This window comes from Scyliorhinus canicula, chromosome 22, assembly GCF_902713615.1.
Source record: "Scyliorhinus canicula chromosome 22, sScyCan1.1, whole genome shotgun sequence".
Lineage (NCBI taxonomy): Eukaryota > Metazoa > Chordata > Chondrichthyes > Carcharhiniformes > Scyliorhinidae > Scyliorhinus > Scyliorhinus canicula.
Window position 1 is genome coordinate 12,462,755 of NC_052167.1, and position 22,391 is coordinate 12,485,145.

General features: G+C 44.4%; 1 protein-coding gene across 1 annotated transcript; it reads left to right on the forward strand.

Annotated features, from left to right (window-relative positions):
- Nucleotides 1-1,860: 1,860 nt before the first annotated feature.
- On the forward strand, nucleotides 1,861-21,156 carry LOC119956156 (ferroptosis suppressor protein 1-like). The gene is made up of 9 exons (XM_038783075.1): nucleotides 1,861-2,078; nucleotides 5,366-5,564; nucleotides 9,695-9,810; nucleotides 9,907-10,026; nucleotides 10,150-10,242; nucleotides 11,744-11,852; nucleotides 13,707-13,859; nucleotides 18,605-18,805; nucleotides 20,756-21,156. Exons 2-9 carry the CDS (start codon nucleotides 5,390-5,392, stop codon nucleotides 20,908-20,910), a joined length of 1,122 nt encoding a protein of 373 aa, XP_038639003.1. The 5' UTR covers nucleotides 1,861-2,078; nucleotides 5,366-5,389; the 3' UTR covers nucleotides 20,911-21,156.
- The last annotated feature ends 1,235 nt before the right edge of the window (nucleotides 21,157-22,391 follow it).

Consider the following 22,391-nt stretch of genomic DNA (forward strand, 5'->3'; position numbering starts at 1 on the left):
CTGACAATTTGGATATTTTATCAAGTGGGTGAGTAAAACTGGTATCTACTGGAACATACCTTTCCATTCACCTGAGGAAGGAGCAGTGCTCCGAAAGCTCGTGTTTGAAACAAACCTGTTGGACTTTAACCTGGTGTTGTAAGACTTCTTACTGTGCTCACCCCAGTCCAACACCGGCATCTCCACATCATTAGAACTGGTATGTTCACCATGAGGTCAATTCAATGGTCAAGTAGAGGTGGTGGTCTGCTCAGGAATTAGCAGTGGATCCCATGTATCAGCGGAGAAACAAGAAACAGTGGGAGCCCCAGAACTCCAGGGAGCCAGAGGAAGTAAATCCACAGGATCAGTCCTGGGACACCCTTCCTAACAGCACTGTGGGTGTACCTACACCAGATGCACTGCAGCAGTTCAAGGCAGCAGCTCACCACCACTGTCTCAGAAGCTGATAGGGATTGGTAATTATTAAGACCCAGGAAGCTGAGCAGTAAGGTGAATGTTGATATATTCATGGTCACGAAAAGTCTGCCTGTGGCAACGAACTATTTACAAAGTACTGTCCCGTTGAGACAACCAACGTGCAGGCCCCTGTCCAGGCCATCCTTTATACTGGGTTCCTGTTATACCCCATACGGGTTTTACGGGGTGGGAATGATTAACTGCAGAATACAAAGTCCCTGATAAGGGGATGGGGGACATCTAGTGATGTCTGGCTATGTATAAATAGAGTCGGCCAGTAAGGCTAGCTGTGGTAAACCATTATTAATGTGTTATATGTATTGTGGTAAACTGTTACTGTACTACATGTATTGTGGTAAACTGTTACTGTACTACATGTATTGTGGTAAACCACTGCCTGATGGCTCCGTTTCCCCTCGGGCTCGGTATAAAGGTGGCTGACCTCCGACCCTGCCCCAGTTCGGGATCAGTGACCAGGAGGCTTTTTGTTTAGCTTATTAAAGCCACAGTTCCGTTCACTACTCGTCTTGTGTTAATTGATGGCACAACACTAGGGAAGGCCCAGCAGGGAACTACTGGAGCTGTGTGTAGCAGTTGTTGAAAAATAAAGTAAGTTTTAACTTCTGCAAACTCGGTGTGGGCTCTTTGTGGTCTTGCAAAAGGTATGAGCCCCAGTTGGACGTGCCTCCAGCCATTAGTGAGGAAGTTTATGTTCCACAAATCCCATGGAAAATGAAATGAAATGAAAATCGCTTATTGTCACGAGTAGGCTTCAAATGAAGTTACTGTGAAAAGCCCCTAGTCGCCACATTCCAGCGCCTGTTCGGGGAGGCTGTTACGGGAATCGAACCGTGCTGCTGGCTTGCCTTGGTCTGCTTTCAAAGCCAGCGATTAGCCCTGTGAGCCAAAGAGCCCCTAGTGGGGTGACAGTGGGGTGATAATCAGGGTACCCCCGTGGGGGTTATTATAGCAATAAAATGCTGCCCCAACCAGGAATGCTCACAACCCATGAACAATTAAGAAGACAGCTCATTTTGGCATTGATAACATTTGCTTCTGAAACCTCCCTTATGAGATGTTGGCACAGGCAGCTCCCTCCACTGCACTGTTTATACGTCGATTGACTTTGTCTATATATATGTTTCTGGAACCCACCTCTTCATTCACCGGAGGAAGGAGCTCCGAAAGCTAGTGATTTGAAACAAACCTGTTGGACTTTAACCTGGTGTTGTAAGACTTCTTACTGTTAATATGTAGCTAAGTCCTACACGCTAATATATCAGTGTCTGGTTCACTCGAATGACCGCATTCTGCCACCAGGGCTAAGTATTGGGGAGAGCTGGCTCCAGCCGAAAGGGAAGTCAAATGTTTCCCTTGGTTTTCACAGACCTCCCCCACTCCCTTCTTTTTGGGAGGGGGAGTGAGTCTGTGAGAAGCGTGTCCGGCTCGAATCAGCTGTAAACACTTTGCTGGGCGGCTCTCCATTGGGTGCCGTGTGTGTATCAGGAAATGTCAGAGGGAGGAGGAGACTTCTGATGATCACAGTGACCGTGTCCGGCGGATAGTGACTGCTCAGCCTGGGCTGTGGGGGCTCAGAGTCAGGAGGGTCTGCTGTGTCGGTGAGTAGCGCTTGTTCCTCTCCATTCCCACACCGCTGCCTGCCTGCTGGAGACGTGTGTCCCGGGCTGGAGCTGTTACAATTCCGCCTCCAACTAAACTAACTATCGCAGGATACTGCAGGCAGCAGAGAACATCTTGGAGCATTTGTGTACTCTCTCAAATGCAATTTTAACAGTAGGAATTATTGCACTTCGCAAATGTGCTCCAGTCCATTTTTAAAAGCAAATAGTGCAACAATTCCAGATTTCCCAGTTACTTGTTGCTGTTGCATTGCACTCGGGATCTTTATGTCCACCTGGTGGTGATCGGCTGCAGTGCCCCAGCAATCCTGTGCAAATACAGCCGGGACAACATGTCCATTTTAAACACTTTGACTAGACGAGTTGAGGTTAGGGAGGGAGGGGGTATTTTCCTGAGAGACAGCTCATGTCCCTGACAGCTCATGTCCCTGACTTCAGGAGTTGCCAAATCCCCACAAGTGGCCTAGGGTCTCCAGGTTTTGAAAGGCAAGCAATTCTGGAGGGAGGGAAGGAGACAGAGTGGGACAGTGAATTAAAATTGTGTGTTTCTAAATTTTCTTTGACTACTTTTGGAAAAGAGGTTATCGACTAAAGTTGAGAATCAGCCAGTTTGATGACTGTGGGTTCACTTTTCGATGGACTTGGTAAGACAGTGCCATGAGAGTGGATGTATTGGTCGATGAATGGTAGCGAGGGAGGGAGCTGTGTGTTTGGTTATGTAATTAAACACCAGGAATGTGTCCCAGCAGAGCCAGCCTATGACCTGACCTCAACTTGGGATGAAGGTCCTATATTCCACAGTGAACACAGTGACTCCTTTTATTTTCTACATGGGGAGACGATAATGCCTTTGGACTAATCTTAGAGACCCAGGCTAATATTCTGGCAACACTAATTCACATCCCACCACAGCAGCTGGTGGAATTTAAATTTATATTCAATTAATAAATCTGGATATGAAACTAGTCTCCGTTATGGTGACGATGAAACCATTACCGATTATCGTAAAAACCCATCTGGCTCACAAATGTCCTTCGGGGAAAGAAATCTGCCGTCCTTACCCGGTCTGGCCCACATGTGCCTCCAGATCCACAGCAATGGGGTTGACTTTTAACTGCCCTTCGCAATGACCTAGTTAGCAGCTCAGGTCAAGGGCAATTAGAGATGGGCAACATGTGCTGGAGTTTGTCAACGACGCCCACATACCATGAATGAATAAAATATAAAAACCCTCTTCACCTGAGATTGCTGTCTCTAGGTTGGTTTGGGTTGACACATTGGTCACTTTTGGCTGAATAGAGTGCCCAGGGATTGGTGCCAGACTTTCATTTCTCATCATCTGCATAGCTAACTTGGATACAGTAATAAAATGATGAATGTTAGTCAGAATTGTAAAATGTTATACTGGAAATAATGGACAGTCCAGTCTAAAAGAGGTTACACACTGAGATGGGAGAAGGTTCCATATGTGGGAGGGTGAACTAGATGGGTAGAATGGCCCCTCATCGGTTTTAATCTTTCAGAATGTTAGGGCAGGAGTCTTTTCTTTTGTTTTTTTGATGCCCCAGCTGCTGAAAGCAACTCACATTGACACTGTAGGGATACGAAGTGAAATTACATTATGTAGTTTGAATCAGATTTTGGTGGGTACATTTTTGAACTGTAAAACAGGCATTAACTTTGCCTTTTTCAAAAGCCACAGTATGAAAAATAGTGATGTCGGACAGGTACTTCTTTGTGTTTGACTGGGTGGCTGGTGCATTCGATATTGCAGGACAGCCAGGGCTGGTTTAGCTCAGTGGGCTAGATAGCTGGTTTGTGATGCAGAACAAGGCCAGCAGCGCGGGTTCAATTCCGGCTTACCCGAACCGGCGCCGGAATGTGGCGATTAGGGGCTTTTCACAGTAACTTCCCGGCTGGGTCACTGTCTGTGTGGAGTCTGCACGTCCTCCCCCTGTGTGCGTGGGTTTCCTCCGGGTGCTCCGGTTTCCTCCCACAGTCCAAAGATGTGCGGGTTAGGTGGATTGGCCATGCTAAATTGCCCGTAGTGTCCTTATAAAAGTAAGGTTAAGGGGGGGTTGTTGGGTTACGGGTGGATACGTGGGTTTGAGTAGGGTGATCATGGCTCGGCACAACATTGAGGGCCGAAGGGCCTGTTCTGTGCTGTACTGTTCTATGTCTATGTCTAAAAGGTTATTATTATTAGACACCTCTTAGCATAATCATTTATCCAGGTTAAGACGGGGTGGGGGTGTGAGGGGGGAGGAATAAAGGCCATGCCACCCGAAACAGTTTCCACCTTTGCATCACTATCCCCAATCGAATTAACAAGGGGATATTGTAACCTTTTTTTATTAACAATCTTGCCGTTGTCAAATGGAGCCCCATGGGAGGCAATTATTTGTTTACTTTGTACTAATGCAAGGCATTAAAAGTGCCCCCGAGAGGGTAATTTAGTGCATGTAAATTATCATATGTTGTCAACAGCATTTGTAACAATTCTGGTTCTCTTGGCTTTGACTGACTGGTGCACAAACATCCCCGACATCAGTCCAGTTCCCATGTCTCAACAGCTTCACTCACAGGGTGTCCTCTTTGAACATGTGCAATTGCTCTTATCATGTTTGCTACCTCATCATATATGTAAGAGTTTGGGACACAGGCTCATTTCCTGAAGTTGTAAAACAAGTTTGGCAGGAATGGAATTTGCTAATACCTAAACCATTGATCTGTTTCTGTAATGTAAAGAGGTTATTAGTTATAACATGCATGTAAATTACTGGAACATTAGATATTCAAGCAAACATCGATGGCATAGTGGTAAGCACTGCTGCCTCACGGCGCCGAGGACCCGGGTGCTGGGTCACTGTCCGTGTGGAGTTTGCACTTTCTCCCCGTGCCTGCGTGGGTCTCACCCCGACAACCCAAAAAGATGCATAGGGTAGGTGGATGTGAAATTACGTTATGCAGTTTGAATCAGATTTTGGTGGGTGCATTTTTGAACTGTAAAACAGGCATTAACTTTGCGCTAAATTTCACGCTAAATTGCCCCTTAATTGGAAAAAAAGAATTGGGCACTCTAAATTTAATTTTAAAAAATATATTCAAGCAAATGGCTTGCTTCGTCCATCAATCTATTGGCAATGCTGGTCGAAGTACATTTGCAGAGTATCTTAATGACATTCTGGGGTGTTTACAAAGAACCGATTTATTTTTGAGAAGTTATTTATGCTCATTTAAATCCCCTTTTTGTTTTCTTTCCCCAGCGCCCATCCCACCCCAGAGCAATCATGGGAGGGACGGTATCTGTGGACGGGAGCGTCCATGTTGTGATTGTTGGTGGTGGCTTTGGAGGGATTGCAGCGGGAAACCATCTGAAGTCGTACAGCATCCCATTCACGTTGATCGATATGAAAGACTCTTTCCATCACAATCCAGGAGCACTCAGAGCATCGGTGGAAAGTGGTGCGTTAACGGAAAACTAATCTGCATGTTAATTGGGGACGTAGTGGTGTTGTTGCTAGTCTAGTAATCCAGACACCCAGGGTAATGCGCTGAGGACCCTGATTCGAATCCCAGATGGTGAAGTTTTAATTTTATTTTAAATAATCTGTCTAACGATGACCATGAAACCATTGTCAAATGTTGTTAAAATCCATCTGGTTAGCGCAGCACAGTGGCTCGCACTGCTGCCTCATGGCGCCGAGGACCTGGGTTCAATCCCGGCCCCGGATGGAGTTTGCACATTCTCCCCGTGATGTGGGTATCACCCCCACAACCCAAAGATGTGCAGGGTAAGTGGATTGGCCACGTTAAATTGTCCCTTCATTGGAAAAAAATTGGGTACTCTAAATTTATTTTTAAAAACCCATCTGGTTCACTAATGTCCTTTAGGGAAGGAAATCTGCCGTCCTTACCTGGTCTGGCCTACATGTGACTCCAGACGCACAGCAATATGGTTGACTCCTCAGATGGGCAATAAATGCTGACCCAGCCAGCGATGTCCACATCCCATGAACAAATTTATAAAAATCATTGTGGGCTGAGCTCTTGAGTTCAGGCAGTAATGAACTAGCATGTATTTGGGATAGAAGGCGCTGTAGCTTCATGGAAAGGAAATTGGCTGAGTGACAGGAAAGAGAGAGTAGCGGCTGATGGTTCTTCGGCGTGGAGGAAGGTTTTTAGTGGAGTTCCACAAGGTGGTGTTCAGATCCCTGCTCTTCCTGATATACATAAATGACCTCGACCTTGGTGTACAGCGCTCAGTTTCAATGTGTGTGGACAATACGAAACTTGAAAGCATTATGAACATGTGGGGAGGATAGTGTGGAATATCAAAAGGACAAAAACGGGTTGGAACGGGCAGGCAAATGGCACTGAAATCTAATGCAGAGAAATGGTGGGAAGAACATGGAGGGATACTATAAATTAAAGGATACAATTCTAAAGGGGGTGCAGGAGAAGAGGGACATGGTTGTATATAGAACATTGAACATACAGTGCAGAAGGAGGCCATTCGGCCCATCGAGTCAGCACCGACCCACTTAAGCCCTCACTTCCACCCTATCCCCGTAACCCAATAATCCCTCTTAACCTTTTTGGTCACTCGGCAATTTATCACGGCCAATCCACCTAACCTGTGCACCAAATATGTGCACAAATCCTCAAAGGTGGCAGAATGGTTAATAAAGCATACAGTATCCTAGGCTTTATTAATAGGCGCACAGAGCACAAAAGCGAGAAAATTATGTCAAAACTGTAGAAAACACTGGTTCAGCATCAGCTGGAGTATTGCACCCAGTGCGGGACCCCACACTGAGAGAGTGCAGAGCTGGTTCACAACAATGGATCCAGGGATGGGGAACTTCAGTTACGCGGATAGATTGGGGAAATTGGGATTATTTTCCTTGGAGAAGAGAAGGTTGAGGAGAGATATGATCGAGCTGTTTAAAACCATGAGAGGTCACGGCAGAATCGATTAGGGGAAAAGCGTTCCTGTTGCTGAAAGTGTCGAGAACCAGAGGGCACAGGTCAAAGATAATTGGCAAAAGAAGCCATTGCGACACGAGGAAAAACCTTCGAGAGGGAATCGAATTGCTATCTGAAAACGAAGAATGCACGGGACTACGAGGAGGAAATGGGGAGTAGCACGAGGTGAACAGCTCTTTCAGAGAGCTATCACTGATACGACAGGCTGAATGGGCTCCTTCTGTGCTGAAACCATTCTGCGATAGGGTATTTATTGTAACAATTTTCTGTTACCTTTTTTTTAACAATGCCACAGCTAATCAGCCACAAGATCCCTGTGGTGCTCATCTCCATAGCAACCTTGAAGGTGTGATACACATCTTATAGGTGCCTTGGAAGAAGGGCATTGATGTTCTGTGTGCACCTGAAGCATACTTCAAGTTTCATCATGTCGACAGACTGCTGTAACGATGGACTCTTCAACAAGAGCAGGGACATCCCCCAAAGAGGCAATGTCTGAACAATCACGATGTTTACATTGATGTTGGGAGATACTGTCATTATTAATTGGGACTACTTGCTCTTTGATACCATTTGAATTTGTCGGTTTTGGGGCAGCCAAGTTTATTAACTGCAAAGAAACTGCTTGTCTAATTTTAGTCCACTTTTTAAAATTCTGTGCAGGTAAGTGTAGCTTGCGTGCCTCTTGTTTTTGATTTCGATAGTTTTCGTCACACAAACGTTATCGCATTTTATGCAATAGGGTGGCCTCCCAGTCGAAAGTATGAGGAAATCTAAACCGGGCCCTGTGATTCAAACCCTGGGATAAGTGAATGGGAGGGGGCATGAGCAGAACTGGCAGCATGGTACTCCACGGCATAAAAACCATTTATAAGTGCACAAGCTGTTCATAGAATAGAATCCCTACAGTGCAGAAGGAGGCCATTCGGCCCGTTGAGTCTGCACCGGCCCTTAGAAAGAGCACCCTACTTAAGCCCATGCCGCCATCCTATCTCCATAACCCTGTGACCCCACCTAACTTTTTTTGTACACGAAGGGGCAATTTATCATGGCCAATCCACTTAACTTGCACATCTTTGGACTGTGGGAGGAAACCGGAGCACCTGGAGGAAACCCTCGCACACACAGGGTGACAGTGCAAACTCCACACCGTCACCCGAGGCCGGAATTGAGCCCGGGCCCCTGGAGCTGTGAGGCCGCAGTGCTAACCACTGTGCCACCGTGCCGATCACTGATCAGAAAAACAATAGTGAGATCTCTGGAAGACAAACGGGGTTAACCGTGCAATGTGGAGAAAGATGCGTTCCAGGGTGTTGGGAGTAATTTTATGAGCCCACCCATCGCCCACCATGGTGTATGTCGCAGAGTTTGAATAATATTTGACCAAACATGAAATAATAAAGTTCAGGCATTGAATACATTTGTATTACACAGGAACGAAAGGGAAAATGCTGGAAAATCTCAGTAAGTCTGGCAGCATCTGTAGGGAGAGAAAAGAGCTAACGTTTCGAGTCCGATGACTCTTTGTCAAAGCTGTGTTACACAGGAAGTGTTTTAAGTGTTTGCTTGAATGTTTTTCAGCAACAAAATCAAATGTTTTTATACAGCAATTTTAACTTGCTAGAACCTCCCAAGGCATTTCGAAGCAAAACATAAGGAGATATGAGGGCAGAGAGCCAAAAACGTCATATATAAAAGTAGGTTTTAAGTAGCATTTTTAAGTGAAAAAGTGGGTTTGAGAGGCAGAGAGGCAGAGAGGCTTAGGGCCGAGGTAACTGAAGACATGGCCATCGATGGTAGAGCAATTAAAATTGGAGCTAGGGCAGCACAGTGGCGCAGTGGTAAGCACTGCTGCCTCACGGCACTGAGGCCCCAGGTTCGATCCCGGCTCTGGGTCACTGTCCGTGTGGAGTTTGCACATTCTCCCCGTGTCTGCATGGGTTTCGCCCCCACAACCCAATGATGTGCAGGGTGGGTGGATTGGCCGCGGTAAATTGCCCCTTAATTGGAAAAAATGTGTACTCTAAATTTTTTTTTAAAATTGGAGCTGCTCAAGAAGCTAAACTTAGACGACTTCAGACATCCCGAGGGTTGTGGGGCTGGAGAAGATTCTAGAAGTAAAAGTAAAGTCACCATAGTCCGCTTTCCCCTATGAGGGGGAGAGCTGAATGGTAAGTGATTTAACCTGAGGATCACCACACCTCGGGCTGAGGTCATGAATAACCTCAGCCGGTACGGGAATTGAACCCGTGCTGCTGGCCTTGCTCTGCATCACCAATCAGCTGTCCAACCAACTGAGCTAAACCAGCCCTATTCTATGCGTAGGGAGGGCAAGGTCATGGAGGAACTAAAAGCGAGGATGAATTGAGGTGTTGCCCAACCAAGATGTAAAGTGAGTCAACCTTGAGCAGCAGGTATATGATGTTCCAGTTCCAAGGGCAGAATATTGCTGATTCATAACCCACACACCAATTTTTAGGTTTATGGATCTGGGCAGGAGCATAATTATGATTGCAATTTCTTGCCTAATGGGGCGTGCATCTTTACCTGGAGATGGATTCTAACTTTCACAGCATCATCCTCCACGATTACTTTTCTTTCATCAGGATTTGCAAAGAAAACACTGATACCATTCGCAAAAACGTTTGCAAACAACTTCAAGCAAGGAAAGGTCATCGATATTGATTTAGAAAAGCAGGATGTTATTTTAGAAAATGGAGAGGTAAGAATCCGTTGATTCGGGAAAAAATAAATCCTATCGATGCGGAGGGTGACTTTCAAGGTCTATATCACAGCGCGATACTGTTTTCTTTTGAAGATTGTTCATTTCTCCCACCTCATTTTGGCAACTGGTAGCTCCGGGCCATTCCCTGGAAAATTGGTGGAAGCTGTTACGATGGAGAATGCCATTCAGATGTATGAGGATCTAGTTGAAAAGGTAACGCTTTGTGGCAGACAGATGAAAGTATTTTTTTTAAATGATATTTAAATCCGCAATTTCCATTCTGGCTGTTCCACCGCAGTAGCCTGTAACTTTAAATAATGCTGTGTGTGCACACAGGTTCAAGAAGCTCAGAGAGTTGTTGTGATTGGAGGTGGATCTGCTGGTGTGGAAATGGCAGCAGAAATCAAAACCGATTACCCTAGCAAGGAGGTATGTAGCACTGGTCGCCCTGTGCATGAACTAAAGTTGCCATTGCATGCTATCCTGCAAGTTGCTGTTTGGGATAAAATTAACTCTTTTCCCCCCCCCCCCACCCCAGCCAAACTGTTTTGTGTTGCAGACAAGTGTGAGTAGGAGACATCCATAATCATCCATATATGTTTTTACATCCAGTTTCCCCTCTGAATTGATTTAAACTGAATTAAACTGTCTTCAAGTTGGTTATGACCTTTCTCAAAAATCATCCTGGATCCCTTCCTGACTGGCTCTGATTGACTTTCCTAAACAGTCATAGAATTTACAATGCAGAAGGAGGCCATTCGGCCCATTGAGTCTGCACCAGCCCTTGGAAAGATCGCCCCACTTAAGCCCATGTCGCTCCCCTACCCCCAGTAACCCCACCTAAACTTTTGGATACTAAGGGGCAATTTAGCAAGGCCAATCCACCTAACCTGCACATCTTTGCCCGGGAGAAAGTGCAATCCCCACACAGTCACCCGAGGCCAGAATTGAACCCAGGACCCTGGAGCTGTGAGGCAACAGTGCTAACCACCGTGCCGCCCTGAAGATTTAATTCTTTTTGAGCCCAACATAAGATTATGTAACTTATCTGAAATTCTCCCTCAATAAAAATATCCAAATTTAACCAGCATCTCGGTATGTTCAAATGATTAGCAATCAGTAAATATTTAAATCTTCCTGCTATTACTTTGGATTGTTAATGGTTAAGTGGCGAGGTCTTGTGGCGCAGTGGGCCATGTCAATGCCTCTGAGCTTGAAGCTCTGGTCTCAAGGCGCACTCCAGAAATTGGTGGCCAAGTAATGCAGCCAAACTGGTTGAGTTATCAGCCTGTAAATCCTTCCAACACACCCCAATGGCAGGTGATAAGAGCAGGAGAGAATCCTGGTCAGCCGTGTATTGGAAATAGAGCCTCTACCATCGCCCGTGGCTCCAGACTGCAACATGCTGTAAAATTACACGTTGCCCCGGCAACTCTGCCTCGTTGGAGAGTCGATTGGTTCAGAACTGTAGGGAGTACAGCAGAAAGAAGGCCACTTTGTCCATTGTGGCGGTGCTGACTCTGGAAAACTACCCAATTAGTCCTGGTTCTCGCTCTTTCTCAAAGAACAAATAAGCAGAGGAACAGGCCCTCCGGCCCTCCAAGCCTATAACGGTCATGATACCACCCGTGGCCAAAACCCTAAAGAACAAAGAAAGATACAGCACAGGAACAAAGCCTTAATTTATTTTGGAGTATTCAATTTGCTTTTGAAAGTTATTATTGAGTTTGCTTCCACCACTTTTTCAGGTATTGCATTTTGAAAGATTTATGTGTCTAAACCTAAGGGGAAGAAATATTTTAAATTTCAGAGCAGCTGTAACCAGTTAGATTCGCCGAGCATGTTCTGGCACTTTATGTAACCTGCTCGGGTACCGCCTTATCTACAGCTGAATACATGCTTCTACAATGTTTATTTTTTCCTCCTTTAGGTAACCTTGATTCATTCAAAGATTGCTTTGGCTGATGTTCAACTCTTACCCAGTGTAAGGCAGGGGCTGAAGGACATTCTCTTGCAGAAAGGAGTCGTGCTTCAGTTAGGTATGGCGCCATGAAGACTCGCAATGGGTCTGATTATCCCGCCGTGTACTAAAACGGGTTCTGTGCCAGGCGTGAAACCTCGCACGAGTCAACTGACTCACACCACATCCCGATGCCGTATTCACCCAGCACTCGGGGGCCGATGCGAGGCCTCAACCCGTTTAAACAATTATGGATCATGCGTGATTGGGGGGGGGGGGAGGGGAATATCTCGCAAACAATTTGACCCCCCTGGTAAGTGGGGACAGGGCGGAATAGTACCCTGCCACTTCCCCTGGCACCGGGGCACCATTGCATTGCCAGTTTAGCACTGCCAAGGGTAAGGATCTGGGGGTGGCATTCCCAAGTTTGAGGGGGCAGAAGAAAGGTGGGGGGGGGGGGGTGAAGGGAGATCCTGAAGGCGGGGGGAGAATGTGGAGATCGGGGCAGCCTTTCAAAATGGGCTCTGCTTCCCCCTCCCCAGTGCCAGAAAACTGATGGGGACAAACTCCCCGAGGCCCAAAGAAACGCCGAGGTTGAACCGGCATTGAACTGCGGTGTCAATCTTGGCACTGCAGTCGTCACAAAACACCCACCCAAAGGCACCCAAAACCGAACTTTAACATCTCTCCAGTGAATCGCGTCCAATGTGTAAGTTCTAAAAGGAACAAAAGCCCTTCACCCCAGTTCATTTAAAAATGGCAATTGTTTACATTTTGGAAGAGGGATAGCGTTGATTTTGGCATTTTAATTCTATGCTTCTGATAACCTTTGCTCTCCTGTTCATTAAGAGATTGGTGTATCAATCTGACACTTAGTCCGTGTCCTCAAATCACAGCAAATGTTTGAAATATACGGCAGCTCCGTCAGCATCTGAAAGATGTAAAGATTTCTGTTGAAGATTTTGTTTTTTTGTCAGACTCTATTTCCAACAGATTTGGATTTCCCGCTAGTTTGTTGTTTTTTTTTCTGTTAATCTTTTTGAGAGTCTTGAGGATATGTATAGTCAGGTTGGATGGATCTTCATTACTGTGGATGCTGGAATCTAAAACCAAAGAGAAAATGCTGGAAAATCTCAGCAGGTCTGGCAGCATCTGTCGGGAGAGAAAAGAGATAACGTTTCCAGTCCCGATGACCTTTCTGTCCATATGAGAAAGCTTTGACAAAGGTTCATTGAACTCAAAACGTGATGCCAGACCTGCTGAGATTTTCCACCATTCTCTCTTTGGATGGATCTTCTTGTCCGTCGCTCATGTTATAAGGGGTGAAACCTGCTGACTGGGGCTCCAACACATCGCATTTAAGACTTGCTTTAGTTCAAGAACATTCTCGTGGGATCCCTCTTCTCCTTAGTTTATGGAGGTTTGAATGTACTGGATAATTTCACATATATTTATATCATATAAGGGCAGCACGGTGGCGCAGTGGTTAGCATTGCTGCCTCACGGCGCCGAGGTCCCAGGTTCGATCCCGGCTCTGGGTCACTGTCCGTGTGGAGTTTGCACATTATCCCCGTGTTTGCGTGGGTTTCGCCCCCACAAGCCAAAGATGTGCAGGTTAGGTGGATTGGCAATGCTAAATTGCCCCTTAATTGGAAAAAATGAATTGGGTACTCTAAATTTGAAAATATATATATATTTATATCATGTTATTAAAAATCAAATTATTTCCAACTGTGAAGAAAATTGACCTGGGGGGGGGGGTCCAACCTTGTACTTGCGTAGCGCCTGATAACTTGTGCTCTGGTACCTTGCCTGGTTTCAATGATGGTCAGTGGTCCTGTGGACCTTGGACCTTGCAGTGATATGTTATGTTGCTCCCGAAAGCCGCTTCCTGAGTATTGCATTTGGATGCTCATGTTCTTCTTCCAAAAAGGACAGAAAGTCATTAACCTGCAAGACCTAGTGATGAATGAAATACAGAACAACATGAAAGTAGTGACTGACAAGGGGCTGGAAATCATGACGGACATGGTCATCTGTTGCACTGGGATAAAGATCAACTCTTCAGCATATGCGAATGCTTTTAGTAAGTTCTCTTTCTAACCTTTTTTGATTAAGGTGCTGCTCCTTGTCGTCCATAGTGAGAAAGCAATGGCTAAAATAAGAATCCGGGGACAACACAATTGCATTAGAGCTCAAACAGTGTTCAAACTTAACGTTTATCATTTCACGTCACCATAGGAACTTGCAGACAGCTTGGCTCTTCTACATATCAAGAGCTGTTAGTTCTACGGATCCCAATTTTTATTAGGAAACTGGATGAGCTTCCAAAAATTCATCAATTTGTAAACTGAGAGGGAAGGATACTTCGCTCCAGGAGTGATTCCGATTCCACTGCCAACTAGGGATCTTTTATGTTAAAACAAACTATTATCACAGGAATCCATTAATAAACAAAGCCAAAATAGCTTTTCAATCAACAGTTAAACAGTTCTGAAAAAAAAAGGTCTTCGAGTGACTTATTTATTCACAAAGTCCTTGGAGAGAAGCTTTCAGAAGTCAGTCTGAGAAACACATTTCCTTTCCTCCGAAACCAGAGCGGAACTCTCAAAACGAAACTTAAAAACAGGCACGGCAGGGTGCCACTTAGCACTGCTGCCTGACAGCGCCAGGGACCGTGTTCAATTCCGACCTTGGGTGACTGTCCGTGTGGCGTTTGTACGTTCTCCCCGTGTCTGCGTGGGTTTCGGTGCTCTGGTTTCCTCCCAGTCCAAAGATGTGCAAGTTAGGCCACACTAAATTGCCGCTTGGTGTCCAAAGGTTGGGTGGGGTTATAGGGATAGGACTGGGAAGTGGGCCTAGGTAGGGTGCTCTATCAGAGGGTCGGTGCAAACCCGATGGGCTGAATGGCCTCCTTCTGCACTGCAGGGATTCTATGACACAAGGCAGGGCAGAAAATGAAACTAAAAGCAGACCCAACCCCTCCCATGAGTGGCATCACAGCTGTTAACTGTTAACCCCTTAATTACAGCTTTAGCAGACATATAATCTGGATACGTTAATCTAAACTTTTAATGACTTTACCGCAATAGACACACAATACAATGTATATTAAAAGTTTCTACATTCATCACACAACCATGAAGAATTGGTTAATTAATAAATTTGTAAATTTTTCGAAAACATGGAATTGTCAACCTGCTTTATGTAAAACAGGAAAGATCAATGCTCATTCCTAAGACTTGCCTTGTCACAAATGTCCAATAAGATTTAAAAAATTATCACCAAAGGGCAGGGCCCACCAGTGTGGCTCGCTGATCGGGAATGTACAGATTTTACCAAACTTCAGATGCCTGTAATCTGTGTTTAATCAGATTACATGACACAAAGTTTGGGCGAGGAACAAGTAATATCAAAAATATAGTTTTATGCTGCAGACGTCAGTGTGAGCATAACAAGGATTCTGTCTCACTTTTGTTGAACAGAGTTTAGCCGTTTCTTTTAAAAAAAAAAGCGCCACCTTTTTGTTGTCTTCCTTTTCCTGTCTGTGTGGGTGTTCTTCCATTTCATCCATCTCTCACGGCAAGTAATTTTTTTCATCTCTTCTCACCTCGATGTTCTTTCTAAACAAATATTTGGGTTATGAACAGCTGGATGCAATTCTTAGTAAAACGAGAGCTGTTCAATGCCTTGGCGATGTTGTGTTCAGATTGCTAGGCAACTCTGTCTACTTACTTCCATCTATTCTATTCCTAAAAGCAGAAGGTTCTGTTCCTCCTCAAAAAGGTCAGGGAGCATCACTGAAGAGATGAACAATGTTGACATTTCAAGTTCGTGACCTTCCCGAACTGATGAAAGGTCATCTGCCTGAAATGAATGTCGGCCTGCATTCCGCTGTGGTACTAATGACAAAACCACCAGCACTTCCATTATTACTTTGCAGAAGCTGACGGTGACTCCGGGCGTCTGCAAGTGCAGAGTAGTTGTTTAGTGAGTCTACACCCCTCGATGGGGTGTGCTGCTGAAGATGCACAGGAAATCAATGAAAAAACTTTATTAAAAAACCTGAATAAGGTGCACCTTGTTGAATGATGTGTGCCTGGGTCTTGAACGGTGTGCTAACCTCATAATTACTGTTGAACACCCTCACAGGCCGTGAAAAACTGTTTTTTGTATTTGTGAAATGTCAACTTTTTCCACCATTATTGAAAATTCCCCACATTTTAAAAACCACTAGTCTGCTTTCACTTTGATTCTACTTTTAATATAGTCATGACTTCGTTTCCCCCGTCTGAAAATTGAAATTACAAGTGAAGGATTTTAAGTGCTTTTAACTTGCTGGTTTGCTGTGTGTGAACACTTCAGATTTTGATTGATTTGCCTACCTGCTTGCTGACTCTTCTGCTGCTGCATCCCAAGACATCCTTGTCACAAAGGTTGCAAAATCCAGACCAATTGTTTCTGGCCTGTTAGGACATGCAGCGTTTTCTGTTTTTAATTTCCAACTTCAAGCATCCACGGTAGCTTGCTTTTGCGTGTGCAATACTTATTGCTTGCACGCTGCAGTATTTTAAGCGATGACGATTACGATCTTGATCAGGGCAGTTGTCAGAAGATTATGCGCAAGTCCTATTTTGTGTAGGTTGCTGAAGTGGTGGTGGATCAACAAACCAATTTGAACAACATTTACCCACTTCCCAGAACGGAGACATAAATGTGTGCAACACCTCATATAAGAATCTTTTTGCATTGTCTGGCTTTCCATCATAGAACCTGCAGGCAAACTAATTTTGTTTTTTTTTAAAGTGAAAATCTGTCATTATTATCAGCGAGGAAAGAAGTAAATAGCATAAAATGGGGAGAGAGTCCGAAGAAAAGCAACATTAAATCAGGCAGCTCCAATATATTGTAAAGGTCCATAGAATACCTTCAGTGCAGAAGGAGGCCATTCAGCCCATCGGGTGTGCACCGACCCTCTGAAAGAGCACCCTACCCCACCTATCTGCACACTTGGACATTTAAGGGAAAATTTAGCGCGGCCAATCTGGCTAACATGCACATCTTTGGACTGTGGGAAGAAACCGGAGCACCTGGAGGAAAGCCATGCAGACACGGGTGGGGTGCTAACTCCACACAGACAGTCACCCGAGGCCGGGATTGAACCTGGGTCCCTGACCACTGTGCCAACCACTGAGAAACTTTTCATTGCTGTCGATCTGGTTTTACGACAATCGTTTTGTGGTCATCAATAGAGTGATAATTCTAGATTTAAAAAAAAATAAATTCAAATGTCACCGTCTGCCACGGTGGGATTTGAACCCAAGTCCCAGGGTCTCTAGTCCAGCTACAATACCACTATGTCACTACCTCCCATGGTTTTGTTTCCTCTCAGAGCTCTGGAATTTAAGGAAATATATCTAATTTTCTTTGGAGTAATGAGTAACATGGACAAGGTACGAATGGGTGAATGAACCCTTTCCTGCCAGATCATCAAAAACTAAAAAGAAAATAAATGCAGCGCCAGCAACTAATTTATTCACTGCGAGATCATGACTTAAATTTATATCTATTAATACTTGAGGTTTAAATAGTTACAGACAGGGTTACCTCTCAGTTTAAATAACAAATAGTTACTTGCGCTGAGCTGCCTCCGTTATTCATTTTGGCATCATTGGAATTCTGCACTACATTACCGAACGTCATGTCGTTGAGATCAGTTAAATGATACAATTAAAATGACGACCCCTAACTGGCAAAGACAGACCTATACACCTGACCTGTTTCTGTCTTAAATATACTGTCCCCTTGACAAGTTACCCATCTGCACCTGTTAGATAAAAAATACTATTGGAGAATACATAATCTTCCAGTGAGTAAAGAGAATCTGTTGAGGTGCCTCCAATATACCCTAAATTTAAAGAAAAAATCCCTTTCGATGGAATTGACCAATCTGGGTGACCTGGGTGTCAGAAGCATTCACGTCTTTTGGCGTTCATCATTTTTAATAGTCACACAAAATCCATGTGAAGATATCGAGGCGTGAGGGGCGGCACGGTGGCGCAATGGTTAGCACTGTTGTCTCACGGCGCCGAGGTCACGGGTTCGATCCCGGCCCCGGGTCACTGTCCGTGTGGAGTTTGCACATTCTCCCCGTGTCTGTGTGGGTCTCGCCCCCACAACCCAAAAAGATTTGCAGGGTCAGTGAATTGGGTAAAAATAGAGTAAGATACTCTAAATTTATTTAAAGAAAGGAATGATGCATGAGTACCTAGACCAGCCAAGTGCCATTTTTACTCGAGAGCTTTCTTTCAGTCTCTTAACAAAGGGTCTCGCACAGGACCAAATAGGGTGTGACCTATTTACGTTCCACTGAGAGGCTATTCCTGAGCCAATAACTTAATGTTGGCTCACTTATCACTGCCATGGGATGCTCTGTTTCAATAAACGTGATGTTAACAGTTCAAAATTACCAGTATTTAAGTGAACTGCTGTCTCCAATTTGTGTGTCCTCCACCTTAAGTTAAAACACCATTTTGTTACTCGTATTCCAGTCAATTTGCGTTTATTTTGCTGCAGCCCGCACATAAGTATTATTCAGAAAAAGGAACTTGATGTCATTCCTCTTTGGTTTTGAGAAACTTCAAAAGAAACCTTTTATAATTTTGATTTGTAAATTAGTGGGGAGAGTTCTGATTTAATAAACTTCCTGTTGACTCTTGTGTTTTGAGGCAAGATGTAGCGACATTGCTCCCTCCAGGCGCCAAGTAAAGCACGATCTGTGCATGTCTGAGAAAATGAAATGTACATTTTACGTTCTTACTGTATTCACAGAAAATCAGCTTGCTGAGAACGGTGCGTTGCTGGTCAATGAGTATTTACAAGTCAATGGGATGGAAAACGTTTATGCAATCGGAGATTGTGCAGATGTGAAGGAGCCTAAAATGGCTTATCATGCTGGACTCCATGGAGTGGTCGCTGTGGATAATATTGTCAACACCCTTGGCAAGAAGTCTCTCAAAGTTTACAAGCCAGGTAGAGATTTTACAAATAATTTCAGGAAGTCACTTTGATGACTTTAGAGAGGAAATCACAGTATGATGCCAGGACAGGTCACTTTATAAAAAAAAAAAAAAAAAAAAATTCCATACACTTAATTTAGCTGCTTTCATAGATCATAGAATTTACAATGCAGGAGGAGGCCATTTGGCCCATCAAATCTGTACCAACCCTTGGAAAGAGCACTGTACTCAAGCCCACGCCTCCAACCTATCCCCGTAACCCAGTAACTCCACTTAACATTTTTGGACACTAAGGGCAATTTAGCATGGCCAGTCCATCTAACCTGCACATCTTTGGACTGTGGAAGGAAACCGGAGCACCTGGGGGAAACCCACGCAGACGTGGGGAGAACGTGCAGACCCACACAGACAGTGACCCAAGGCGGGAATCGAACCTGGGAACCTGGAGCTGTGAAGTAACAGTGCTAACCACTGTTACCGTGCTTTCCTCCTCCTCTCTTCACCCTGCCACGTGCACAACTTCAAGGTGAATGTGAAGTGAGAAGTGCATACTTACTTGCCTCAGTAACTCCTAGAAGAGGCATGGAAGAGGTGGATTGGTTCCTTGTTTTTTCTCCTGCCTCCCATGAGGAGGATTGTCATGATGTTCTGACACAATGGAGGCCTGGCATAATCATAGCAGTTATCTAGTTGTTGTATGGCAGATTTGCAAGACTCGCTTCAATTGACACTGCACAATAACTCCATACAGCAAGAAGAATTCCGCTTCCTTTAGTTACATTTATCTTTTCTCAAATCAGACAATCTATTAACCTATGGTATAGTATTATATGGGACAGGAGTGGCAAAGAGGGAAAAATATGATTAGATTCGTAGCTAATGTTCGACCACCTGTGCTGTAAGTGAGAGATCTGGTAATTGAACTGGGTGGGCTAGCTCAGTTGGCTGAGGTTATCCAAGAAGCCTTCTCAACCTTGCCCCTCGCCTGAGGTGTGGTGACCCTTAGGTTAATACACCACCAGTCAGCTCTCCCCCCTGAAAATGGGAGATCAGCCTATGGTCCTCGGGGACTATACCGACTTCCATTTCATTTCAATTGAGCTACATGGCATTTTAGAAGTTAACTTGCACGGTGGCGCAGTGGTTAGCTTGGCTACATTGCGGCGCTGAGGACCCAGGTTCGATCCTGACCCCGGGTCACTGTCCGTGTGGATGTTGCACGTTCTCTTCATGTCTGCGAAGGTTTCACACCCACAACCCAAAGATGTGCAGGGTAGGTGCAATGGCCACGCTAAATTACCCCTTAATTAGAAAAAAAAATTTGGCTACTCTAAATTTATTTTTAAAAAATAATTAGCATGCAAGATGGGATAATGGGGAAAAATCTAGTTCTATTTAAACTGTAAGTGAGGTATTCCAGAAGGCCTTTCTGACTTATTTCATCCTTGTGCCTGAATTATCCAGCTGTCATGTACAGTGCATAATCTTGAAGAATGAAGTAGAGATGACCGTGGGGGAATACTAATACCACTGTCATATCCTCCCCATGGATCTGTCATGGGCAGCACGGTAGCATAATGGTTAGCACTATGGCTTCACAGCACCAGGGTCCCCGGGTTCGATTCCAGGCTTGGGCCACTGTCTGTGAGGAGTCTGCACGTTCTCGCCGTGTCTGCGTGGGTTTCCTCCGGGTGCTCCGATTTCCTCCCACAAGATGTGCAATTAGATAATTTGGACATTCTGAATTCTCCCTCCGTGTACCCGAACAGGCGCCGGAATGTGGCGACGAGGGGCTTTGCACAGTAACAGTAACTTCATTGCAGTGTTAATGTAAGCCTATTTGTGACAATAAAGATTATTATAAATTATGGTTAACCCTGCATGTATCAGAGCAGGAGATAGATAATGGAAGTTTTTTTTTGTTAATTGCAGTTTTTAAGTTTGGTATTCCTTGTCTCCCTAGGTTCTCTGACTATGCTATTGTCAATGGGTCGGAACAATGGAATTGGCCAGATTAATGGCTGGCATGTTGGAAAATTCGTTGTCGTTATGGCCAAAAGTAAAGATCTCCTGGTTTGGAAAAGCTGGAAAGAGATGGACCAAACTGCACCCCACTGACTGCCTTCCTACCACTTTGAGTGCTGCCTGATTTAGTATTTTGTAATGTATATTGAACTCTTTTGAATATGTGCTGTAAATTTGTAAATCGCTTTCAAGTAGAAATGATGGAACTGAAACGGAATATGCTGACAAAATAAAATAGCAAATTGGTGCTTGAAATGGGAAAAGCAACTGCGATCCCTTCTGTTCACTGATGCTTTTGAAGCTTAATTACTGCAAACAATAAATAGAATTTTCAAACACTTTTTGCCTGGTATTCGTTTGTCAAAATGTTTACAGCTTTGCTGCAGATTGAAGGAAAGAAATGATGCACCTTAACACATGCGCCTCTGGAATGAAATGTGTGCTCGATCCAAACCTAAAACTGGGAGATTATGTTTTCTTCGGTACAATTCTTCTGATTGGATTCTTCTCCGCTGGGTAAGAGGTAAAGTAGATGTCAAATCCCACTGGTGAGTTCATTGATCACAGCAGAACAGATGCTATAATTGGTTGAGAAAACCACAATTCTTTATCATTTTGTTCCCTCAGCCTACTAGATATTTGTTTTCCCAACAAAGAGGCCAGATTTGGAGGAATTCTGAAACATGGGCTGATTATAGGATTGGAGGAGTTTATTAAGGAGGAGTGCCCTGGGTCACTGTCCGTATGGAGTTTGCACATTCTCCCCGTGTCTGCGTGGGTTTCGCCCCCACAACCCAAAGATGTGCAGGATAGGTAGATTGGCCACGCTAAATTGCCCTTTAATTGAAAAAATAATTGGGTACTCTAAATTTAAAAAAAAACAAAAAAAAAAATTTTAAAAAATTGCCCCTTGCCAAAGCCACGCAAAAGGACTTGGTTGCCCCCTGGTTTCAGCTCACATTCAAATGTTTCAATCTATGAATGATGAGTGATTACACTCATCATTCTAGGCCCTGAGCAATAGCATTGGTTTGTTAGTTATATAGCATGCTGAAGTGGTGACAGTGATTTGTTGAAAAATAATCGTAATCTCTTGTAGACCCAAAACAAAATGAGGATATGATGTGGAAATGCCGGCAGTGGACTGGGGGTGAGCACAGTAAGAAGGCTTACAGCACCACGTTAAAGTCCAACAGGTTTATTTGTAACCACTAGCTTTCGGAGCCTGATGAAGGATCTGTGCTCCGAAAGCTAGCGATTCGAAACAAACCTGTTGGACTTTAACCTGGTAGCGTAAGACTTCTTAAAATGAGGACAGACTAATGACCAAAGTTGGTATCTGGAAACACTGAATTCTGTTTCCTTGGGGTGGGTGTTTCTATTGCGAGGCAAAAACATCCATTATTCTGAGCACTACTTGGAGCTCTGATGGTTTGTCCATTTACACCCGTGTTTCCAATTTCTAATCTTTTTTTTTTCTTTTTTAAAAATTTAGATTACCCAATTATTTTTTCCAATTAAGGGGCAATTTAGCGTGGCCAATCCACCTAACCTTTTGGGTTATTAGGGTGAAA

What these genes read in the sequence shown, in the direction of transcription:
- LOC119956156 (XM_038783075.1), top strand. Translation starts at nt 5,390, where the DNA reads ATGGGAGGGACGGTATCTGTGGACGGGAGCGTCCATGTTGTGATTGTT. An exon ending in ATGAGGATCTAGTTGAAAAG is followed by an intron (nt 10,027 to 10,149) that starts GTAACGCTTTGT and finishes GTGTGCACACAG; the next exon opens with GTTCAAGAAGCTCAGAGAGT. An exon ending in AGCATATGCGAATGCTTTTA is followed by an intron (nt 13,860 to 18,604) that starts GTAAGTTCTCTT and finishes CTGTATTCACAG; the next exon opens with AAAATCAGCTTGCTGAGAAC.